The sequence below is a fragment of the Pteropus vampyrus genome, unplaced genomic scaffold (assembly GCF_000151845.1).
Source record: "Pteropus vampyrus isolate Shadow unplaced genomic scaffold, Pvam_2.0 Scaffold35, whole genome shotgun sequence".
NCBI lineage: Eukaryota > Metazoa > Chordata > Mammalia > Chiroptera > Pteropodidae > Pteropus > Pteropus vampyrus.
In genome coordinates this window covers 881,464-902,030 of record NW_011888816.1, presented here as the reverse complement: position 1 = coordinate 902,030, position 20,567 = coordinate 881,464, and the positions used below count along the sequence as shown (strand labels likewise).

Sequence of the window (20,567 nt, the reverse complement as noted above, 5' to 3'; positions counted from 1 at the left end):
CATTCAGAGGCAAAAGGGTAGGAAGAGAATCAGTGGGAAAATCATCAGAGGTTCCCACTCCATTCAGCAGATTTAGTGTTAACCTACTAGCCTCCCGGATATTTGCAGAAGAGCCCCCGTTGCTCCAGGTGGACAGTAATTATATCCGAAAGGGTTTCCAGACTGGAATCAGGCAGAGGGAGGGAAGTATTGTGAGCTACATGACGTATGTCAAGTGACAGCAAGGAGGAGAAACACAAATCCAGGTTTCAAGACATGCAAGAGCCGCAGCAAAGCAGAGGCGAACTGCAGGTGAACCACAGGGAGGAGCAAACGGGTCTTTGCAGAGTGTCAGGAGTTGCATTGGATTGTCCATTGTTACCTGTTTTCGGCTGTGTGATTACTGTTTATTTTATGTGCATGGGATATGAAATGATGGGACATGTTAATGTAATAGTGCAAACATTTCTCACATGGGACCCTCATGTGTGCTGTGCAACATTCCTTTATAGGACGCTTTATTTTGGTCTCTACTTACTGTCTGTTTAGTTTGCACTCTTGAATATTGTATAATCCTTTATAGGACCCTTGCTTCTCTGTCTCTGCACTCGAGATTTGTTCTTGCTGCCTCAATTATACAGTATATCAAACCCAAATAGACTTGACCTCATTGCCGGTGGATCGGATCCAAAGCCGATCACAGTATCTTAGGAGCTGAATAACGTTTCTAAAGATGAGAGGGCAGACAGGGGAGGGTCCCATTGCAGAGGCACAGCCATCCTGCTAGCTACAGATGCCTCTCCTCAGTTGTTTCCAGATCATCGTGACACTCCTCAGACCCCCAGTACGCATGCCCCTGGGGAATGTGTCCAGTTTTCCCTTAACTACTTCTGTCATGGAAACAACCTGTATTAGTTTCCTGTAGCTGCTGCTGTAACAAATGACTACAGTTTGGTCTCTTAAAACACCACGAATGTGTTGTCTTACAGTTCTGGACGTCACAAGTCCACGAAATGGGTCTTGATGGGATACGGTCAAGCTGTCGGGCTGCCTTCCTCCAGAAGGCTCTAGAGGAGGATGTTTCCTGGCCTCTTCCAGCTTCTGGAAGCTGCCTGTGTCCCTTCACTTTTGACCCCTCTCCATCTTCAAAGCAAAAGCGTAGCATCCTGAAATCTCTCTGACCTGTGCGTCTGTCTCGTCTCCTTCTCTGACTCTTCTGCCTCCTTCTTTCTCCTTAAGGGCCTTTGTCGTTACATTGAGTCCACCTGTATAATTTAGGTTAATCTCTCCATCTCGAGATCCTTCACTTAACCATATCTTCAGAGACCTTTTTCACATAGGTAACGTATTTGCTAGTTCTGGGGATTAGGATGTAGATGTCACTGGGGTACAGTTGTTCTGCCCGCCATGTGCCTTTTCTGCTTGCTTCATAGGTTGTTACAAGGATTAAATGAGTGAATGCTTGGAAGAGCCTGGAATGGTGCTTGACACAGAGTAGGTGCTCAATAAATGCCCACCCGAGTGTGCCTGCAGTTACCTGGAGTCATCATGGTGTTTAAATCGGGAAAAGAGGAAGTAAAAAAAAATTCTAAAGCTTCCTGGCTAAATCTAAGGCAGCCCATCTGTGGACAGGTATTAGGGGAGAATAGTGTAGATTATTTTTTGGATTTTCATTTGGAAAGAGTGTTCTTGTTGCTAGTTGTTGACTTAAACTTTTTTGGCATATTAATTTTTTAAGTCACCATGAAAATGTCATAATCTTAAGAAAAACATCATAAACCGAATTCAAAAACTGGTACATTGTTTGAAGATCAAGGTTAGTCCTAATCCAAGGTATTTTTTCCACGCTTTCCTTTTATTGGATGGCTGTTTTCAAATTGGCATGAAAACATAAAACATGTTTGTGTCAGCTTTCTATTTCTAGGGTTTATTTCAAAATATAAACTTTTCAAATGAACTTTAGAAAGTTAATTGACATTAGAAAGACTGCACAAAACACATCATAAAGCATATTTAACCCAAATAACACATTAATACGTTTCCTCTAACAACATTGTTGTTACTTAAAAAAAAAAAAGCATAAAAGATAGCGTGAACCCTTAAATTCAGTTCTTCTGTATGCTGTATAAATGAACATTTAGGGCAAGAATCGTAGTAGACCATTACTAACTGTAGCCAGGGTATTTAAGACTTTTGTTGTTAACAAGCACTGTCCATCAAAATGTTCATTTTCACCGCAAAAGGATTCTGCTCTTGCTCTCACAAAAGTATTTTCAGCCATAGATACGAATATAAAGACCTCTGCTTGGGAGAACATTAATTTCACTTCCGTGGTTAAAAAAAAAATTTTTTTTCCGTGGTTGTAGAGAAAATGATGCTGCGTTATGCTGGGACGTTCTAGGGGACCATGAGTCTGTGGCCGACTCCGTGAGTCTGTGGCAGCTGGTGATAGATAATGCGAAGTCACCCACCTGAGCTAGGTTTGCGGCATGGCCTCGTTTTCAGGAAGCGTCCTGAAGGACACTCTGTGCACAGACGGCCTGTCCCACTCCACCCCTGGCTTCGGAAGGTGGTGGCAGTAGCCTTGATTACCTTCCACCTTCCCTCGGACTCAGTCCAAATTTAGGCGCATTCTGGATGGAATGGAGCAAGATCGATTCTGAGAATTAGATCCTTTAATAAGATCTGCGTGATGTTCTTTAATTAAACATACTTTTGTCAAGAAAGAAAGCTAATAGACCTTGAGAAGATCAATACCCTAAATTATATAGTTTATCAGCCTTCTGGAAGCTGAAGCTGCATGACAGTGTATTCAGAAAAGGTCTCGACAGTGTAAAAGCAGCACTGCAGGAGAAAGATGCAAGGACAGCGAGGGACAGTGGCCAAAGGCCTGAGGAGTGATACCTTGGCCAGGAGACAAAAGCATGCCAATCGGGGGTGTGATCTGGAAGGGATTGGCATCGCGTGCAGAGTCCCAGGGAGTTAAGGGGAAAGGGGATCCAAGGGAAGAGGAAGATGAGATGAGAGGTTTGGCAGAGGAGGTGGGACGGTAGGTAGGCAGTAGGTACCACAGCTGCTGTGTTTCAGAGCAGAGCCGATAAACTCAAAATCAGGACGATACTGCCTCGAGAATCTCCAGCTGGAGCCCATTGTCTCCTATACTTCCAAGAGCTTAATGGCCAAGAGGAGGAGGGGGAGAAGGCAAAAATGATGGGCATTCACCGTCACTTCAGAATTGACCCTTGTGGACACGGCTGATTGATGTTTATAATTGTGTCATGGTATGCATTTCTAAAATGCTTTCTAAAAGCTTCCCATGAATCACTCAAACACAAAAAGATTAATCCTAGTGTTTAACCCTTGGCCAGCTGGGGAAATTCTCACGTTTGGAATGGCTCATTCGGTGATGTTTGTTGCCAGATAGATAACTTTCGTGAGGGAAGCCCTGGGCAAAATCGATTGGAGTTCACTGTGTTTGCAGGTGTTTTAATGGTTCAGTATTGATTTAAGGTGGATTTCAAAATACACCTGGCTGTATCTTACAGATCAGGCTAGGTAACTGTAAAGGAGCACGGAGTTGACTTCAGTGAGTGATAGAGAACATAAATGTCAGCCAGGGCAGCACCTGGAGTCAGTGAGGTTGTGCAGAAACTATATTCTATGTAGCAAGACTGTGCTTGCTTAAAAGTCAGAACGCGCATCGGTGTTGAAAATATGAAAATCCAGGAATGCCGTGAGGAGAAGACCTCGGCTTCAAGGGAAGCTGTATGATGCAGACCAGGAAGAAGGGATGTAAAAAGCAACTCCGGGCTTCAGGAGGCTGGGTTTTGACCACCCCTGGGTTAATCCCCAGGGGAAAGGCTCAGCCCGGGCCCTGCATTTCTGTGGTTGAGGCGGATCATGGTTCTGGGAAGAAATGCGAGTGGGTTCTCGCAGCCAATGTGTCTTTGATCTGAAATGCTACGTTCTTGGGTGTTTTTCCTCTTCCTCCCAAAACTTTCACTGGAGGGAAATTACTTTTGTGTTTTGCTTTTATTTGTCTTTTATTCTACACCAGAGTTTTATTATAATGTGTAAACCTCTTAAGAACACATTTTCCTCATCGCATTGCTTTTTGTAACCTAGAGCCTGAGAGATGCCAGGCCGTGTGGGACAGGCTGATAAGAAAATAAAGTCCTATTTGTTTTCATAATCTGCAGTATGCAATACTTGCTTCTCCCTTGTCCTTTGAGGTTTGCAGGGGCAGAAAGCAAAGGCGGAGGCATATATGGCTTTTTCCCCCTCCTTTTTCTATTTTACACGCTTTTAATTGTACATGCGATGGGGGGGAGGCATTGAGGAGAGGGCTGCCTCTTGAAAGAACAGTCCTCATTACTAAGTAATACTTGTTTCTCTCTTTTTACCTTTTTAAGTGGTACGCCTCCCAGCCTCTAATACAGGCAGTCGTAATAGATAAGGACATCATCGTGAGTTTATTAACCTAAAGGTTTTAGGTCTAAGGTACTTTCGTCCTATATTTTGTCTCTGCATATTTATGGAGTCGAGGCTTTGGCAGAGCCCTGGGACAGGGGCAGGAAATCATTCAGAGCATGTCTTGCCCACTCAGACTCCAGGCTTCACAGGCTTAAAGTTTTCAGTGGATGTACTACTTTTTTTTTTAACGCCTACAGCTCCTGGTCTTCGAAGGGGGTCTCCCATCCAAGTACTAACCAGGCCCGATGCTGCTTAGCTTCCGAGATCAGACAGGATTGGGCTTGTTCAGGATAGCATGGCCGCAGACAGGCTGTACAACTTTTTACTTATAAAATCACAACCCGTAGGTGGGTTAGCCTGTCCCTGCCCCTACAGGAAATAGAGGGTATGACCCAAAAGGAATCATATAGTAAAGAGACCGTTTCCATGCCGAGTTTAGGGAAACACTCAAGAGATGGTCGAACACCTGGAGCTGAGAACAGAAGGAGGGTCTGCGCATCCCAGGCTGAGGGGGCAGTGTTGGGGTACGGTTCCTGGAACGGGGAGAGCGGTGGCTGTGGCAGCAAGGAAGGCCTGCCCAGCAGGGGCTGTGGCCTTCAGTACGCCAGCCATGGCGCAACTGGGAAGAAGCCAGGGTGCCTCTCAGTGGTTGAGCCCAGCCAGAGGGCAAGGCACAGAGGTCAGCTTCCCTCCCAAACAGGATGTGGAGGGGCAAATGGACAGTATTCAGCACTGTCTCTTGTTAGAATTGCTTATTAAAAGAATGCGTATCAAGTCAGGATGTCTTAGTACTAAAACACATCTCTCTGTACTCATTACCTTCTTTGTAGTAAGTTGTACCTAAGCGTCATAAAGGAGTGAATGTAGATGGCAGAGGTATTTATTTTAAATGAAGATAGAAATGAATTAGAACCCTATGGAGAGAAACTTTAGATTGGTTCAGACTGCAGGTTCTATCAGTCAAATGCAACTATTCCGACAGATCTCACAATAATGCTACCTTTGGGGGAGGGGGAGGCGGATGTTGATTGGGAGAAGGTACAACAGAATTTTCCGGAATCTGGGAATGTTCTGTATATGGATATGAGTGATGGTAAAAATTCATTGAGTTGTGCACTTAAGATTTATTCACGTTACTCTGTGTATGTTATACCTTAATTTAAACAGAAGTTTTTAAAAATTGCAAAAAAGTATTTATAGTTTTTAGAGACCTGAGTTCCAGTCCTGTCTCACACTCACTGACTGTGTGACCCCAAGCAAGGTATTTAATCTCTCTGTTCCTCCATTTCTTCTTTTGCAATATGGAGATCATATTTTTACTTTAAAAGGTTGTGAGGATAAAAAAAACAGTTTTAGTAAGGCCCTAGCATAGCACCTAGCACACGTGGTCATCACTCAATAAATGTTACTATTTATATTAAGATAAATATATTTGTTTCCTCTAAAGTAATCCAATTCTGCTTTTCCTGTTTACTAACATTTCCAAGCCAAGTTCACCCTTTAATACAAGAACACACCGAACTTGACTTAGACATGTGCTTATAGACTTTCTTCTCAAACCTGTTCCAATAAGATGCAGGTGCAGAGGCAGTTCACGTGGGCTTTTTTTAACAGCTCACTAACGGTTTCCTTGTCAAGCAATACTCCACGGAGGTGCTGTCAAGTCTCGGAGTAGAGGTGCCGCATTTGCAGACCCTCTACATGTAAGGGACCTTGAAATGATCCTTCAGTACACTCACCAGCTTGCATCATTTTGTTTCATGAATCGTGACAGGCCTTGGTTAACTGGGACCCAGTGGATCAAACAGTGCTTGCCAACGAGCAGGTGGATGAACATGGCTGTTCATGGCGTTCTGGAGCGAAGGTGGAACAGAAGTACCTCAGACAATGGTTTATTAAGACAACCGCTTATGCAAAGGTGAGTGTCAGCCTGGAAGACTTCCCAAGGATGCCGTACGTGTTGGCACCAGGGCCTTCTGGGAGCCGGAGAGCCTCACGTTGGGGGCGAACTCGAGGAAGGGCTCTTGGAGCCACGGGGTACAGACAGGAAGCACATGAGCCTCGGGGCCGCTCGCCTAGAGGGTGTTGGGTTTGGGTCTTTCAGTTATTAACCGGGAATGGCACCTGGAGGCCATCCCCTGCTGGCCTTTCAGCACCCTCAGTCATTGTACTGCCACGGAGGCCAAAAAAAATTCCGTTTTATCTACAATTATGTTAGCAATAAAGCTAGAGAGGAAAAAAGTATCTTCACCTGTGTGGTTACAGTAAGACCTCCGAAAAGGTAGAACGACGTTTTAGAGGGCCCAGGGAAGACCATCTAGAAGGAGAGAAGAGACGGCTGGTCTCCGCGGGGAAGGCCAGAGTGGCAGTGAGCTAAGTTAGGAACCGAAGCACTGGGTTTTAGTGCTTGTGTCCCCGGTTAATAGTGTAAAGTGGTGTGAGTCCCTGGGCCTCAGTTTCCTCATCGGTAAAAAGAGGGTGGGACCAAGTGGTCTTTAAGGTACCTTCCGGCTCTTTATGTGTTCGGGGATTCGAGGCAAGGCCAACGAATGAAAGAGGGGCTTCGCTTAAAATTACCAGTAGCCCGGGCAAAATAGCCCATTCTGGGTGTGCCGGAACCGCTCCGTGCAAGATGCCCTTTGAGCTTACCACGTTTCAGGATGTAGGATTGAACGATCATGCCCTGAAACTCCAGAGAGAAATGATTAAAGCAAAGCAGGGACACTTCCCACAGCACTCCGACAGTGTCTGTACCCGATAGCATGAGGCTGGACATAAACAAGATCTGGAAAGGTAAAAGCATCACGAAGGCCACTGGCAGTATGTCATGATTTTTCTTTCCCCTTGTTAGTCACCAAGAGAAGAATAGTTGTATCTTTCCATGGTACCCCATGGGTTGTGCTGTCGGAATTAGGGTACTGCATGATCTGGACTTCGAGTCAGATCCAACACTGTACTTGTGTATGCAAGAAAGCACGAAGGTATAAATAACCTCTGATCACTACAGAACTTACAGTACCAGCGCCATATGGATCTATGACCCCCAATGTTCTCACTCAAAACACATGTCTTAAATGAGGCTATTTTCCCATTATAATTAACTCAGAATGTAGCAGAGAATAGCGTATGCATTTGGAAAACTACTCATTAGAACTTGTGAACACAGTGCCTTCCTCCTTTGAAGCACGTGGTAATATTGAGAGACTGAATGAGAAGAACAAAGCTGAGGACATTGCTCTCTGTAACATTCCAGGCAGGGGGAGCCTCTGTCTGCTGACAATCGGGGTCCATTACCAGAAGGGATGACAGGTCACCTCCAGGACCTGTCAGATGACTCTGTAACAGGCATTGTTGTAAAGCCGCCAGATTAGCTATTTTGTTTTGACCTCTGCCTCAAGTCGGAAATGTAATCACCTAACTGAGGGGCATTATCCTTGACATTGTCAGCTGTGAATTTTCAGCTGTTCAGCAGAAATGGTTAGTTACCATGGTGACTCACCTGGTTCTTGCTGAACGCCTGTGCAGATGTATTGAAAAAGCTGTCTTTGGAGGTCAGCACTTGGTTTGCCCTGAAAATCAGGAGAGGGAATGCAGCGGGAGTGGTAGGCGTGGGCAGACATCTGTGTTCGCTGCAGGTCCTTGGCTGAGGGCTGCACGCGCACAAAGCAAGACTCCGTAAGGTCTAACAGGAAATGACTGCTATGGGGCTGAGCGAGGGACAGGGTTACCATTGCTCAGGGACCTTGGAGTTATGGCCCAACCAAAAGTATGCAGTCGAGACCCCCAAAAGGCCGCATATTACACATATGGATGACCCCCTAAGATTGAGGACAAAATCAAAAGTCTCACCTTGATAAATAAAAGTAAGCCTGACAGCTTCAAAAGGAACTTTCAGAACAAAACATCTGTGATGTTTAACGTATAATAAAAAAATTACTAGACTTGCAGAGAATCAAGAAATTGTGACCCATAATCAAGATGAAAAAAAAAAAAAAGAAAAAGGAAAAGAAAGGCAGCCCAACGGAAATAGATCCTGAGATGATGCCGGTATAGGAATTAGGAGATAATGCCAGAGGCATCTATTATATAAATGGTCTGGTACTTAAAGGAAAAGATGGTCATAATGAATGAATAGATGGGGAATCTCAGACGAGAAATGGAAACTTTTTTTAAAACAGCTGGATATGTAGAACAGAAAAGTACAATATCTGAAATGGACAATTCACTGTTTGAAATGCAAAGGGATGTGTAACGTTAAGTAGGCCGGGGGCGGGGGTTGGGGGATCGCGGAGCCCCCTATATGAGGAACAATCGTGTGGTGGCCCTCAAACAGAAATGTTTGACAAGTTTGAGAAGCTAAAATAATGATAATATAGTTGAAACTGAAGAAGCCAAAAGGAGAAACTCAAGATAGGGCTAGAGAAGCTGGAGCAGTAGTTAGGAGCCAGACTGGGCAAAGCCTTTTAGGTCTTAAGGAATTTGGACTTTATCATGGGGGCCATGGCAAGCCATTAAATGATTCTAAGGAAGGGAACGACATGGCCAGATATGTATTTTTATAAGCTCACTGTGGAAAGGGCAGGTGTGGATACAAAGAGACCAGTTAGGAGTCTATTGCAGTGGTTCAGGCATGCATAATTTAGACTTAGGTGAGAGTAATGGAGAGAAATAGGTAGGTCAGAAAAATATTCAGGAAGTGAAATCCATAGAACTTAGTGATCTATTGGGTGAGCGTGTATAGGCGGCGGTGTCCTCGAGAATGACACTGGCTTAGACATCAAGTGGATGATGACGCCGCTTACAGGGATAGGGAGTCCCGGAGGAGACATAGTCCTGACCCTTTTACGTTTGCAGTGGCCATCAGACATTTGATTAGAGATGTACAAACAATAGGTGCTTGGGTAAATGGGACTGAATCTTTAAAGAAGATTAAATGAGATAGGACATCTACTTTAAAACCTGGTATGATAGAAATAGTTTGAATTAGTGAAGAGGTACTGCTATATTGATAAAGATGAAATAGTAAATCAGTATGCTTTCAGCTTCAAGTAACTGAAAACCCTAATTATGGTGGCTTAAGCAAATGGGAGGTAACTTTGCCCACATAAGTCCCACTTCTGGGACTGAACTGAGGTAGGGCTCTGAGTTGGCATCTTGGTGGTTCTCTTGGCCTTTCCTTCCTGCCTATCACCTCATAGTTGCAGTATGGCTGCTGCAGCTCCAGACATCACATTTCCATTCAAAACCAAAAGAAACAGAAGGGGCATGGTGAATGACTATTTCTTTTACCTGAAAAGCAGGAACTTTCTCAGAAACCCCTAGCAAAATTCCACTGATGTTCTATTAGCCCCAGTTTTATCATGCGGCTGCCCCCAGCTTCAAAGGAGACTAGGAAAGCAGATTCTGGCTTTTTAGCTTCTACAGTCAAGTCGGTGGGCGGAAGGGGATGGGGAACGGGTGCTGGGATGGCCGGGGAGCTGTGTGCACCGCAGTTACCTTTAGAGCTATGTATTTGCATCTGATTTGGTGGCTCTGTGGGCTGCCGCTGTGAGGTGCAGCTGGTGGTCTGCCCTGGAGCAGGGCCGTGGAGAAGCCATCCTTTCATGCGCTGAACTTCCAAATTATAAAGACAATGCCTGGTGTGAAGATTACAGGGAACCCTGAAATATAAAAATCCTTTATATTTCAAAGCCATTCTGCAATGTATTTGATTTTTCTCCCTTTACCCCCTACCCAGTCTTCCTAGGACTGTTTGCTTTGTGAAATGTTAAAAGTGATTTCCGCCACATATTCTGTGGGGGGAAAAAAACAACTTGCAGCAGGAGTATCTGAGGAACGTGAATTGGTCTTGGCTGAGATGCGTGGGCGGTATCTGGTGGGCAGCGCTGCCAGGGGAGAGTGTGTGTATGTGTGCTGGGGGGTGCGGTGCATGGAGGCTTACGTACAGGAAGCAAAAGAGATTCAGTCTGATGCAGCGAACGCCTCAGTTCCTGACGGCAGGGCGACCGCTGGACGGCGAGAAAATAGGCACGGCTTCCCATCTGAGCTTTCCTAGTGGACCTGTGCTTTCGACTTCTGCGGCTGCCTCCGCGCAGACCCTCGGCGTTGCGGCGGATGCAGCCCAGTCCTTATGGTGCTTAGTTCCCCCCACCCACCCACCCTGGCAACTGCTCGAATACAAGCCAAGTCCATGTTCACCTCCCACTTCCTCGCTGTCACCCCGATCTGATCAGTGCTCAGGCCCGTACGTCACCATCTTATGTCAGCCTCGCACTGACCCTTTGAGGTTACGCCCTCCTGTCAGCCCCGTTTTACTGACGAGGAAGCTGAGGCTCACACGTGTCGTTAGTAACAGCACTGGGGTTCACATCGGCTGCTTGAGCTCCTAACCGGCGGTCTGTACTGCTTCTTGGTTGGTCTGAATCTGTTCATTCTTTCCCCAGATGTTCTGGAGTACCTGGCTGGCCCTCGGGCTAGATGCTGAGAATACATATGAGAAAAGCTGAGGTCCCTGCTCTTAGGAGCTTGGAGGCTAGTGCTGGGGACAGTGGCAGACATGAGTGGTCCCAGTCCAGTGAGGTCGCAGTCACACTGCAGGAGAGTGCGGGGGAGGCCAGGAGGGGCAGCCCCAGGTCTGCCCAGTGGTCAAGGGGCATCACCCAGGAGCTGATGAAAGACAAAAAGTGCAGGACGTCTGGAAGGGACCGTTCTGTCGCCTTCCAGATGTGCAGGCGATGTCACCCCTCACGAGCGTTTCCAAGCAGGGTTTCTGCTGACGGGCAGTGATGAGCTGTTATGAAATCGGGGGCATGGGAGGTATAGTAAGCCTCATTTCCCTGCCCCCCGCCCCGCCCCCTGATTTTACTTGGGAACTTGCAGGTGAAGTAGAGGTGCCTTTGTAAGAATACATTGGCCTTGTCGGAGCCTACAGAGAGTGAAAATGGGGGGCTGGAGGGCGAGGAGGTGAGGGTCATGACAGGAGCTCTTTAGGGAGGTGGGGGAGGAGGCCGGAGTAGAAAGACAGGCACAGAGCAGTGGTGCAAAGGTCTCATCTCCCACCCGTGTCCCTGGGTGCCTCAGTCCCCTGAGCTCTGGAACAGGACCCTCGGGCACCCTCATTCTAGTCCTGAGGCCTTGCGTTGCTTGCGCCAGCGTTTGGCTATCTCCTGGAAATTGAGCCTTTTTGCTAGTTTTCTCAGCTCCGCCCTCAGCCCCAGACCAGAGGCTGGCAAGCAGCTCTACCAGCTGCGCCTCTCTGTGGCAGCAGCCAAGCCGTCCCAGCGCTGCCCAGAAAGCGTGGCAGAGGGGTTGGTCGGCGAGGTGTGGGGGCTTGGCCCCACTGTGCCCCCAGCCCCCAAGAAAGACCCTTGGCCTCTTCCTGGGTGTGCAGCCCGGACCTTCACATGCAGTGTGCACACGAGAGATGTTGGCCGAGGAGGCAAAGTTTCTGAGAACCAGGAGGAGCAAGTGAGAAACGTTTATCGAGCTGTCAGCTCCTCTGCGGGGCTGTCATGATAAAGAGCTGTGAGGACTCAGGCCGGGGTCACATCTCACGATGATAACACTCTGGTTTGTCTACTGCGGGTGGCTCTAAAGCTCCGCATTCACCCCACCACGCCCACTGTGGTCGGTCAGGGCTGAGGGAGGTCCAGGGTCCCCCGCCTTGTAAAAGATGCCCTTCCAGCCACTGCGTGGTAGGGTGGCAGCACCCGCGAGGCTCCGGGCCACAGGGCCCTCGTGGCCGCGCTCGGACGCGCCCGGGTGGCCGGCTTCCTGCCAGCACTCTCCCCCTCTCTCCCCTGCGCCTCCCACTGTCCCTTCTTTTAGAAACAGCAGACTCTGCTCCTGTCCCCAGGATCTGGTTTTGACTCCCCGTCTCACAGAGCTAATTACTTGTTTGATTCTGCTCCTTCTTACGTAATGTCTTACTTCTGTTGTCTGTTTTACCTGCCTCTTCAGGATCTTTTCTCTCATAAGCTGTAAACTGAACTCAATTCTCCACCTTCCATCCTATCATCCTGTCCTCAGCCCCCCTCAGGGAGAGCTCTCCCCACCCCTCTAGGGGTGGGAGCGGGCAGGAGCCAGAGGGGGACAGAGACCAAAGGAAGCAGGGGACTCGAGGCTGACATTTCCCCAGCACTTCCCAGGCAAGCAAGAGGCTGCCTGGAGCGGATCGGGAGCCTGGTGTCCCTGCCGCAGCCACGCACGGGGAGCAGGCTCCTGCATGGCAGCTGGGGGTGAGGGCGAGGCTGCTGTAGGGGACAGCTGGCTGGCTCTGAGCAGACCCTAGAGGGAACTTCTGCCTGGAAAAGCTCACCAGAGTTGGTGCAGGACCCAGCCCTGGCTCCGGCATTTAGAAACCCAGGGGGTCTCTAGATCGTACAGACAATTAGATTACGTCTCCCTGAATGCATTGCCTTCCTGGCCTCCTCAGAATTTCCCCTATGCCTGATCACATCTGCCTGCGCTCTGGATTAGGGAGGCTGTGTGTGACCACCCTATTTCCTGACCCTGAGTTCTTGCACACCCTGCCACCTTTCCCTTAGGGAATCAAGGCAGCCACGCCCGCACACCCATACCCGCTGCCAGCCTTTGAGGATGAACTAGAACTTCTGGCACACATGCTCTGCAGACGGCGAGCTTTCACTCCGTTTTTGTTCTTCTTTGCAAGATACTGAAGAAATGATTGCAAAGGGAAAATGCGAGAAATAAATTAATAGTCTGCTTTTTATGGTATATTGACAATGAAATAAATTGTAAATTTGACTAGGAAAAAAACGAAGACAGAACTAAATATTATGTCTTTGCTCTCAAACCCCGAGTGGGCTTTCCGAGCTCCTGGCCAGGTCTTTTTTGGGGGGACAGGCCCCCTTCCTTCTTTAAGTGTGAGTCTGGACTCCAGTGGGAGGAAAGAGATTTATCACACCTCGCTGGGGATGAGAGGGGGGGTCACTGGGCACGCTAGGGAGGGCTGGTGTCACCAATGAACTTCTTCAGCTCAGGGAGTCATTTGAATTTTAAAGCTAGAAGAAACTTGAGAAAACGTGGAGCAGATCCCCCCCTCCCCCTTGTTTAGCTCATAGTCCCCCCTGCTTTTTAATCCCTGCCCCGATCTGCAAAACAAATGCAAACCAAGAAACCCTCCTGCCTGCCTTTGCTGCTGCTTGAAGTTACAAAATCAATACGATGTCAAAAAACAAAATAAAGGGATAAGGTGTTGCTTTATTTTAAACGGCCAATGTCTTGCCCTCCTCCTGCTCCCTAGGGGGCTGACTGCCAACTTGAGGTGTCCTTAAAAATGACAGACCCAACCCATTCCTCGTCCCGGAGACCGCCAAGCCCGGGAAAGCCAGGGCCCACCCCGAGTCTCCGCAGTCCCGGCCTGCGTTCTTCCCACCTGCTCTGGAGCACTGGTTCCCAAGCAACCAAGCCCTTGGAGCAGGGAGGCAGGGCATTAGCAGGTGAGGCCGCGTAATAGGTGCAGGGAGAAGGCATGCGTGGCCATGTGATAAAGTGCGGTGATTAGAGGATTTCTGGTCCTTGATGGAACTGGCTCGCCAGGCTCTCGGAGCTGGAGCTGTGTCCTGTTCTGCATCCTTCCTCTGTACCCCCATGCCCGATCCTTACCCCAGGGCCTTCCGAGCCCAGCTGCCTGGGAACAGTGAGACTGATCCAGGAAACAGTCGTTAACAGATAATGCATAGCCCCGTTATATTGTTTTGTTTTCAAAACAAGTGTTCTCTTACGGAAGGGGACAGTTTTCCACAGTATCTTCCCATTTCTCTCTCTATTTTGCTTACTGTTTCAGAGCGGATAAGTCTAAAGCGTCATGTTTGCTCAAAAGAGAGATTTAAGCCTTTCTAGGGCTGTAATAAGTTGTGAACTCTGGTACAATGCAAACTCTAGTTAAAACAAGCATATTAACAGCATGATCTCAACTATGTGAAAACGTGCACACAAGTGCACACTCTCATACTGCATTTTATCAATTCTAACACACCATTGGTTTTAAATTTTATGTTCCCCTAAGAAACGAAAATGCTGTCAACCAAAGACATCATCGATTGTAAGACATGTCCGAGTTTCAGAGTTTGTGGGGAACATGTGCATCTTGGAATCATTGGAAGATGGGATATAAGTAGGATGGAAGATACACAGCAAAATATTAGTAGTGCTCTCCCTGGGTGCTCAAGCTGATTTGCATAATTATCGTCTTGGTCCTTTTCTATCTTTTCCAAATTGTCCATGACGATAATTATCATTTTTTCAATTTTTATTTATTTTTTTTAAGGCAAGGCAACCCTTGGTTAACTTCACAGATTGCGAGGACCTTGTCCGCTTACAATCCCTTATTTTTTTTATTTTTTTACGCCTGTAGCACCTGATGTTCCTAGGTGGTCTCCCATCTAAATATTAACCAGTCCCGACCCTGCTTAGCTTCCGAAATCAGATGGGATTGGGCTTGTTCAGGGTGGCATGGCCGTAGACGATTATTATCATTTTTTATCATCATAAAACAAAACAGCCTGACAGTGGGGTTATGTCACCTTCATTTACACATCTTGGAAAGGAATGGTCTTATGTTCTTGCAAGTTTTACTTGACAGGCAGGCTTCCAACTTGAAGGTAATTGAGCAGACTGGGACTGTTGTCTCCATTTGGTTTTTCTCGGTTAGACCAATAAAAGCTTTCAGTCTTGCTCCCAAGACTCTGCTTTCCTGCAACAAAACCACCTTTTCAGGCCAAGGTCTCCTGGTGCGGCACGCAGGGCGGAGTGTGCTGGGCGTGGTGTGGCCATCTGCTTCCTCCCTCCCTCTTCCTGTAGGTGCAGTTACAGCCTCTCTTTTGTCCTGTTGACCCGGGGCGGTGAGATGCCACGGGTGGCTTCTGAGAATCAGAAGCTGTCTCGGCAGACAGATGGCCCTGTCCTTAGGAGAGGTTAGCCTCCGTCATCTGCATTCTTAGGAATGCGGTGGTGACATTTCATTCAGAACCTGCAGTCGGCGTCTCTCGGAAGTTAGTGGAATTAGAACAGTTCTGCTGAAAAGGTGGATTAACTGCGTCGGAAGGAAGGAGAAAAAGGCTGGTAAGTGTGGCCTGAGTTAGTGTACGGATATGTGACTGAGAAGAGCTTGTCCAAACTGGCTGCCACTGCAGCTTCCGGTTACCCTAGCCTCCCCCGCGGCATGCACGTGGGGCCACCCCAACGGTCATACCCAGAAAGTACTTCCTCCTTTCCAGCTTTTGGAAACTACTTAACAGCAGTAGGTGTGCATCTCTTTTGCGTGCCTCCAAGGTGCACACTTGGTGCACGTGCAGGCTGGTGGGTGCCTCTTCTCCGTTTGCCCCTGTAGTCCCGCCAACCCACACCTCGTTGGCCAGTCACGTCATCAGCAGGGTGCCTTGCTCAGATCTGATTATTTCCCTTCTGGGTTAACAGCACCTTTACGAACTGAGGATCCTGGATATCCCAGCTGTATTCGTAAATAAATGCCACAACAAATAGATTTTGCTAGACATACATAAAACATTTCAGAAGAGAGATTAGGGAGGACAAACATCCTGCCGAATGAGATTTTTAATGTAGAAATCTTCGTACACAGCTTTATGCCAGAATCAAAGCAGAAGAATGAGACTAGGATGAGAGAGAAATTTTATTCTTCCAGAATATTCCAGAGGGGACATCGAGATTTTAAAAACATCTTACTGCTTTCAGAATTGATTTTTCTCTATTAGAACTCCGATATATACTGTGTCTTTGGAGTGAAACCGTGGCAACAAGAGAAAGTTTTAGAAAAAATACATACAAATTGCAATTCAAAAATAATTGCTAATCAGATCACACTGATTCAGAATTAGGCTAAGTGTTAAGCTTTTAGAAAATGACCATTTTAATTAAATTTTGTCTCTTCCATTCTATCCCAAATCTGTGCCTGGCTCTCAAGGTTCTGGTTTCTCAGCCCCTACCCCACCCTGCCCTTAGTAGCTAATAAATCCACTTGTTCTAAAAGGTGATTTCTCAGTCTGCCTAACTTTTTTTAACCAAGATCTCCAAAAATGTATCGTGTTTTTAAAATAACTTCTAGAATTTTCACTCGTGCTTCTGTTGTACTTTGTTCTTGACGCTTTAGCTCCTGAACTGTCTTCTCATGGGAAGTATGGATTTATTCCTGGCATTATTTCTGTTCTTTGAAGAAAGAGATTAGCCATGTTATATCTAATCCTCTTATTATCCTCAGCTTTTTAGTCTTAAATCTTTCTCTTTCTCATTCCTGATCTTATTTTGTATTACAAAAGCCTTTCCCATTGGATGTTTGCTTCAGCCCATCTCCTGTTATTTCGTATTCTTAAACATTGGCTCATATTCTGACTCATTGACATACAGTTCTGTTTCAACTTCTTAAAGACTCTTCATTCAGATGGTGTACCTGTCCTGGTGAAATGATTATAAGGCCTTTTTGTAAACCACAGTGCTTCTGTATAAGCTAAATAATAACTACAGGGAAACTTTACAATTTGACTTCAGATGAGTATTAAATACAGGAGTTATTTGTAAAAATTGAATGAGAAGCCCATTTACATTAATTTCTAGGTTTGTATATGGAAGACCTTGCCTTTTGTTTAATTTACATAAAGAGATCAGAAAACGAAGCATGTTGGTCCCAGAACAATCAGAAGATATGGATTAATTCATTATTTTGGGTCTGCTGTTGACTTGGTTGAGTGAGCTGTTTTTTCGTTTATTAAATGAGGGGAGTTGTTTGAATTACTGGTTTGCAAATTGTGTCCAAGCCTTAGGAATCGGTGGAGAGAGCTTAGAAGAGAGAACAGGGCACCTAGAACCGCTCCGTTTTCAACTCTTACTTTACGTAGTGGGTTCCCTCAGATTTTATGTAAGAAAGGATTTCATAGCTCTTTAAAAAAAAGAAAAAAGTCTCAAACCTGCTATTTCCCCAGGTTTTTGGATTCAGGAAGCCAGGAAGATTTCTATACGTTGAGGTTGGCCAGGGCGGGGAAGGGCGTGTCACGGCCAACTGTGGCCAAATGCGAAGAACACGAGATGAGATGTAAACCATCTACCATCACTGTGATTGCAGCACCCAAAAAGGAAGGGTATACTCTCAACAAAAACAAACAAATAGAAACAGCTTCTTTGACAGAACAGCTGTAACACTGTGAACACTCCCCACAATCTTCTCGTTTTGGTGGAGACTTGGGGCCAGCCCTGGGATGAGGCTGTCCGGAGCCACTGGGCAGGTGTCCTCTAAAGCCTTGTTCATCCAAAATCAGCCATGATCAGTGTTCATTTTACAGCAGAGACTAAAAAGGCTTGCTGGGTTGTTCTCAAGGTGTCGATTTTATTTGGTTTATTTTTAAATTTCTTTTGGTTTTTAAAAATATTCATACATTTGATAAGGTTTTTAAACAGGAGGGTTTTTCTTTCTCTATAATTAGCATATCAAAGCATTCACATTTCATTCTATTTAAATCTTTTGTCCTCAACAAGATATGAATATTTTAAGCAAAGCACCTCCACTAGAAGTATTCCAACTTTGACAGTACAATCTAGAGAAAAACGCAGTGAGAGTTTTTTAGACTCTTATAAACTGCAGCTCAGTAATGCAGGGGATGGGAGGGTGTCGAGTGCTGTAGAATTAGGCCCTGTCCACGAGGAATTTTCTGTGGCAGGAAAGGATAGAATGGGAGGTAGAACTAACCTTCAAATCATGTAATACAGGTTTTATGTGATGGAAAGAAATCAGATACCATGAGACCACATGTAGATTTGCTTGGAAGGTAAATGAGATCTCTTTGGTTATTCATTGGAAAAGAAAAACCGTAGGTTATTTTCAGAGTTTATAACACACTAGTTATGTGCTTGTTGGCATGTAAGACCCCCTAAATTGCTCCATACATTGAAAGCTTTCTTAAATATACATAGTTTTATCAGACGATTGATTAATAGTTATTTAATATGAGTATATTAACATATAATTAATATATTCAGGATTTTATACTTTGTTAACAATGATATCAAGATATCGTTTCAGCTAATGTAGACATACATCGGGATGTTGAAACTTTTTAAATTCATTGATAGTTGAGAGACGTGATTGCACACAACCTAAAGTCAGTCTGGTTGCCTTGATCAGAAGAGGATGGGGTTGCTCACAGCTGGATGGGAAGGCGGGAGACCAAGACTCGGGGAGTCAGGGAGAACAAGGGCGCAGCCGAGATTGTGTCCCAGGGAAGGTCTGGATAGGCCACTGCTGCCATTGGTACCAGCATCTCCAGCCTCTCAATTCTGAGGTGGCATTTAAACCAATCGGTTGACTCTGGGCCTCTGGGTCACCCAGTGTTCCCAGACTGTACCAAGCCTATGATTGGTTACCCTGTTTAGCTTCGACAGAGGAAGAGAGCGGAATGGGGACAGTGTCCCCTTTCAAGCTTCCGTGGTTGGTGGCGGGGCCCCACTATTCACTCACCTTGTAGTTCCCTCCGAGTAAAAAGAGACGAGGTGCTGGGCAGCCTGAACGACAGAAGGTTTCTGTGCCCCGGGGAGAGACGTTAACAGGAAGCGCATTGTAGTTATGTGAGGGCCGAGTAATGGACTAAGAGACCTGAATTCTCTCCCTCGAGTCGAGGGAATTAAGTTGGAATTTAACGGCTCTGCTGAGCTAAGTGATGTTGAGCAAATGGCTACACCTCTGGCGGCCTCTGTGTTCTCACCTATAAAGGGAGGGAATTTTGATGACAGCCTTAGCCTGATGACTCCATAACTGGTGTCTTATCTTCAGGAATAAAATAAAAATATAAGTCAGATAATGGAAGCAGGCAGATCTCTATTAAGTGCCTCTTCTAAGTAAAAGAAAGAGAAGCTGAAACCGCCTGCAGTACAGACATGGGAAGCTGAATCGAAGAATTGCTCTTGGGAAGCAGTGACCGCATGGTAGGGTGCAGGAGTGGCTGTCACTACCCCTTGCTTCACATGCTGCTTTCATGGTTCACCCCACACTTGTAGGGAGACCGGGGGGAAGCTTCTGAGGCTAGTTTCCTCATCTGTGAAGTGGGGATACTGCTCCGTCCTAGATTTGTGCTGTCGTGTGAAGATGAAATGAGGCAACACACGTACAAGCGCCTGCCACGCAGGAAGCGTTCTACGGAGGTCGCGCCCTTCCTGGATGCCTGGGCCTCTGGTTTTGTAGTTCTCCTCTCTGATTCTCTCCCTCAGGTCGAGGGAATTAAGTTGGAATCTAACGAGCATTTGCCCGGTACGAGGCACGGTTCTAGGCCCTGGGCCCGCTGGGATATAAGAAAACTCAGAGCGTGTGCAGTGGAGCCAGATCACAGGCCATCACCGCCCTATGCCGCACTCGCTCAGAGCATTGTGGAATTAAGAGTTGAGGCCTATACAATTGTTTATTTGTTTTTGAGAATTTTTATGAGTGTATTTAAGCCAAACTGACCACATGTGCCAGGGTGCAAGATCTCAAATGCTCCTCGGACCTATACAAATTAACTTAAAAATTACAAAAAAGGCCTTGAAAGCTAGAGGCTTAGAGAGTCCTATCGGACTTCTAATTATGCCAAATTTCTGAACATTGACTTATTAGATGCTTTGAAATATCTTTTCAAGTTTACAATAAGACAGACAGTAAGAAATTTTAGAGCACCTGCTCCGATGGCCAAAGTTTCTTTTAGGCTTCATTTAGAAATTATTTTGTCTTTAAAAATATGTATTTAGTCTACGGCCATGCCACCCTGAACAAGCCCGATCCCGTCTGATCTCGGAAGCTAAGCAGGGTTGGGCCTGGTTAGTACTTGGATGGGAGACCACCTAGGAAGACCAGTTGCTATAGGCTTCAAAATAAAAATAAAAATAAATGAAAAATAAAAACGTTTGTTTATCAATTAAAGAATGCATTTTATAGGAGGGCAATTAAATGATATCTATTTGGAATGGCCTCCTGTGGCTCCTCCCACCTCTCGAGGGGAAAAAACTCCCGATCTCAGGTAAAGGCTATCAAACTGGGAAGGAGGTTTGTGAACGTGAGAGAGCCTCATGGTCAGAGGGACAGCGGCCCATGGGAGCTGCAAGCACAAAAGAGGCTCTGT

The 20,567-nt window shown here is 46.2% G+C and overlaps 1 protein-coding gene, 1 non-coding gene and 2 pseudogenes across 2 annotated transcripts in view; 2 read left to right on the top strand and 2 right to left on the bottom strand.

Moving 5' to 3' along the window:
- LARS2 (leucyl-tRNA synthetase 2, mitochondrial) overlaps positions 1-20,567 on the top strand; it is a 109,686-nt gene that overhangs the window by 22,730 nt on the left and 66,389 nt on the right. Inside the window, exon 5 of the mRNA XM_011357473.2 lies at positions 6,227-6,370. Coding sequence (XP_011355775.2) covers positions 6,227-6,370 — 144 coding nt within the window. The remainder of the gene's footprint in view (positions 1-6,226; positions 6,371-20,567) is intronic.
- LOC111738162 lies at positions 4,641-4,759 on the bottom strand (annotated as a pseudogene).
- On the bottom strand, positions 14,822-14,940 carry LOC111738116 (annotated as a pseudogene).
- On the top strand, positions 20,196-20,314 carry LOC111738114. Its single transcript, XR_002779700.1, has one exon. It is a non-coding gene; the product is annotated as a 5S ribosomal RNA (ribosomal RNA).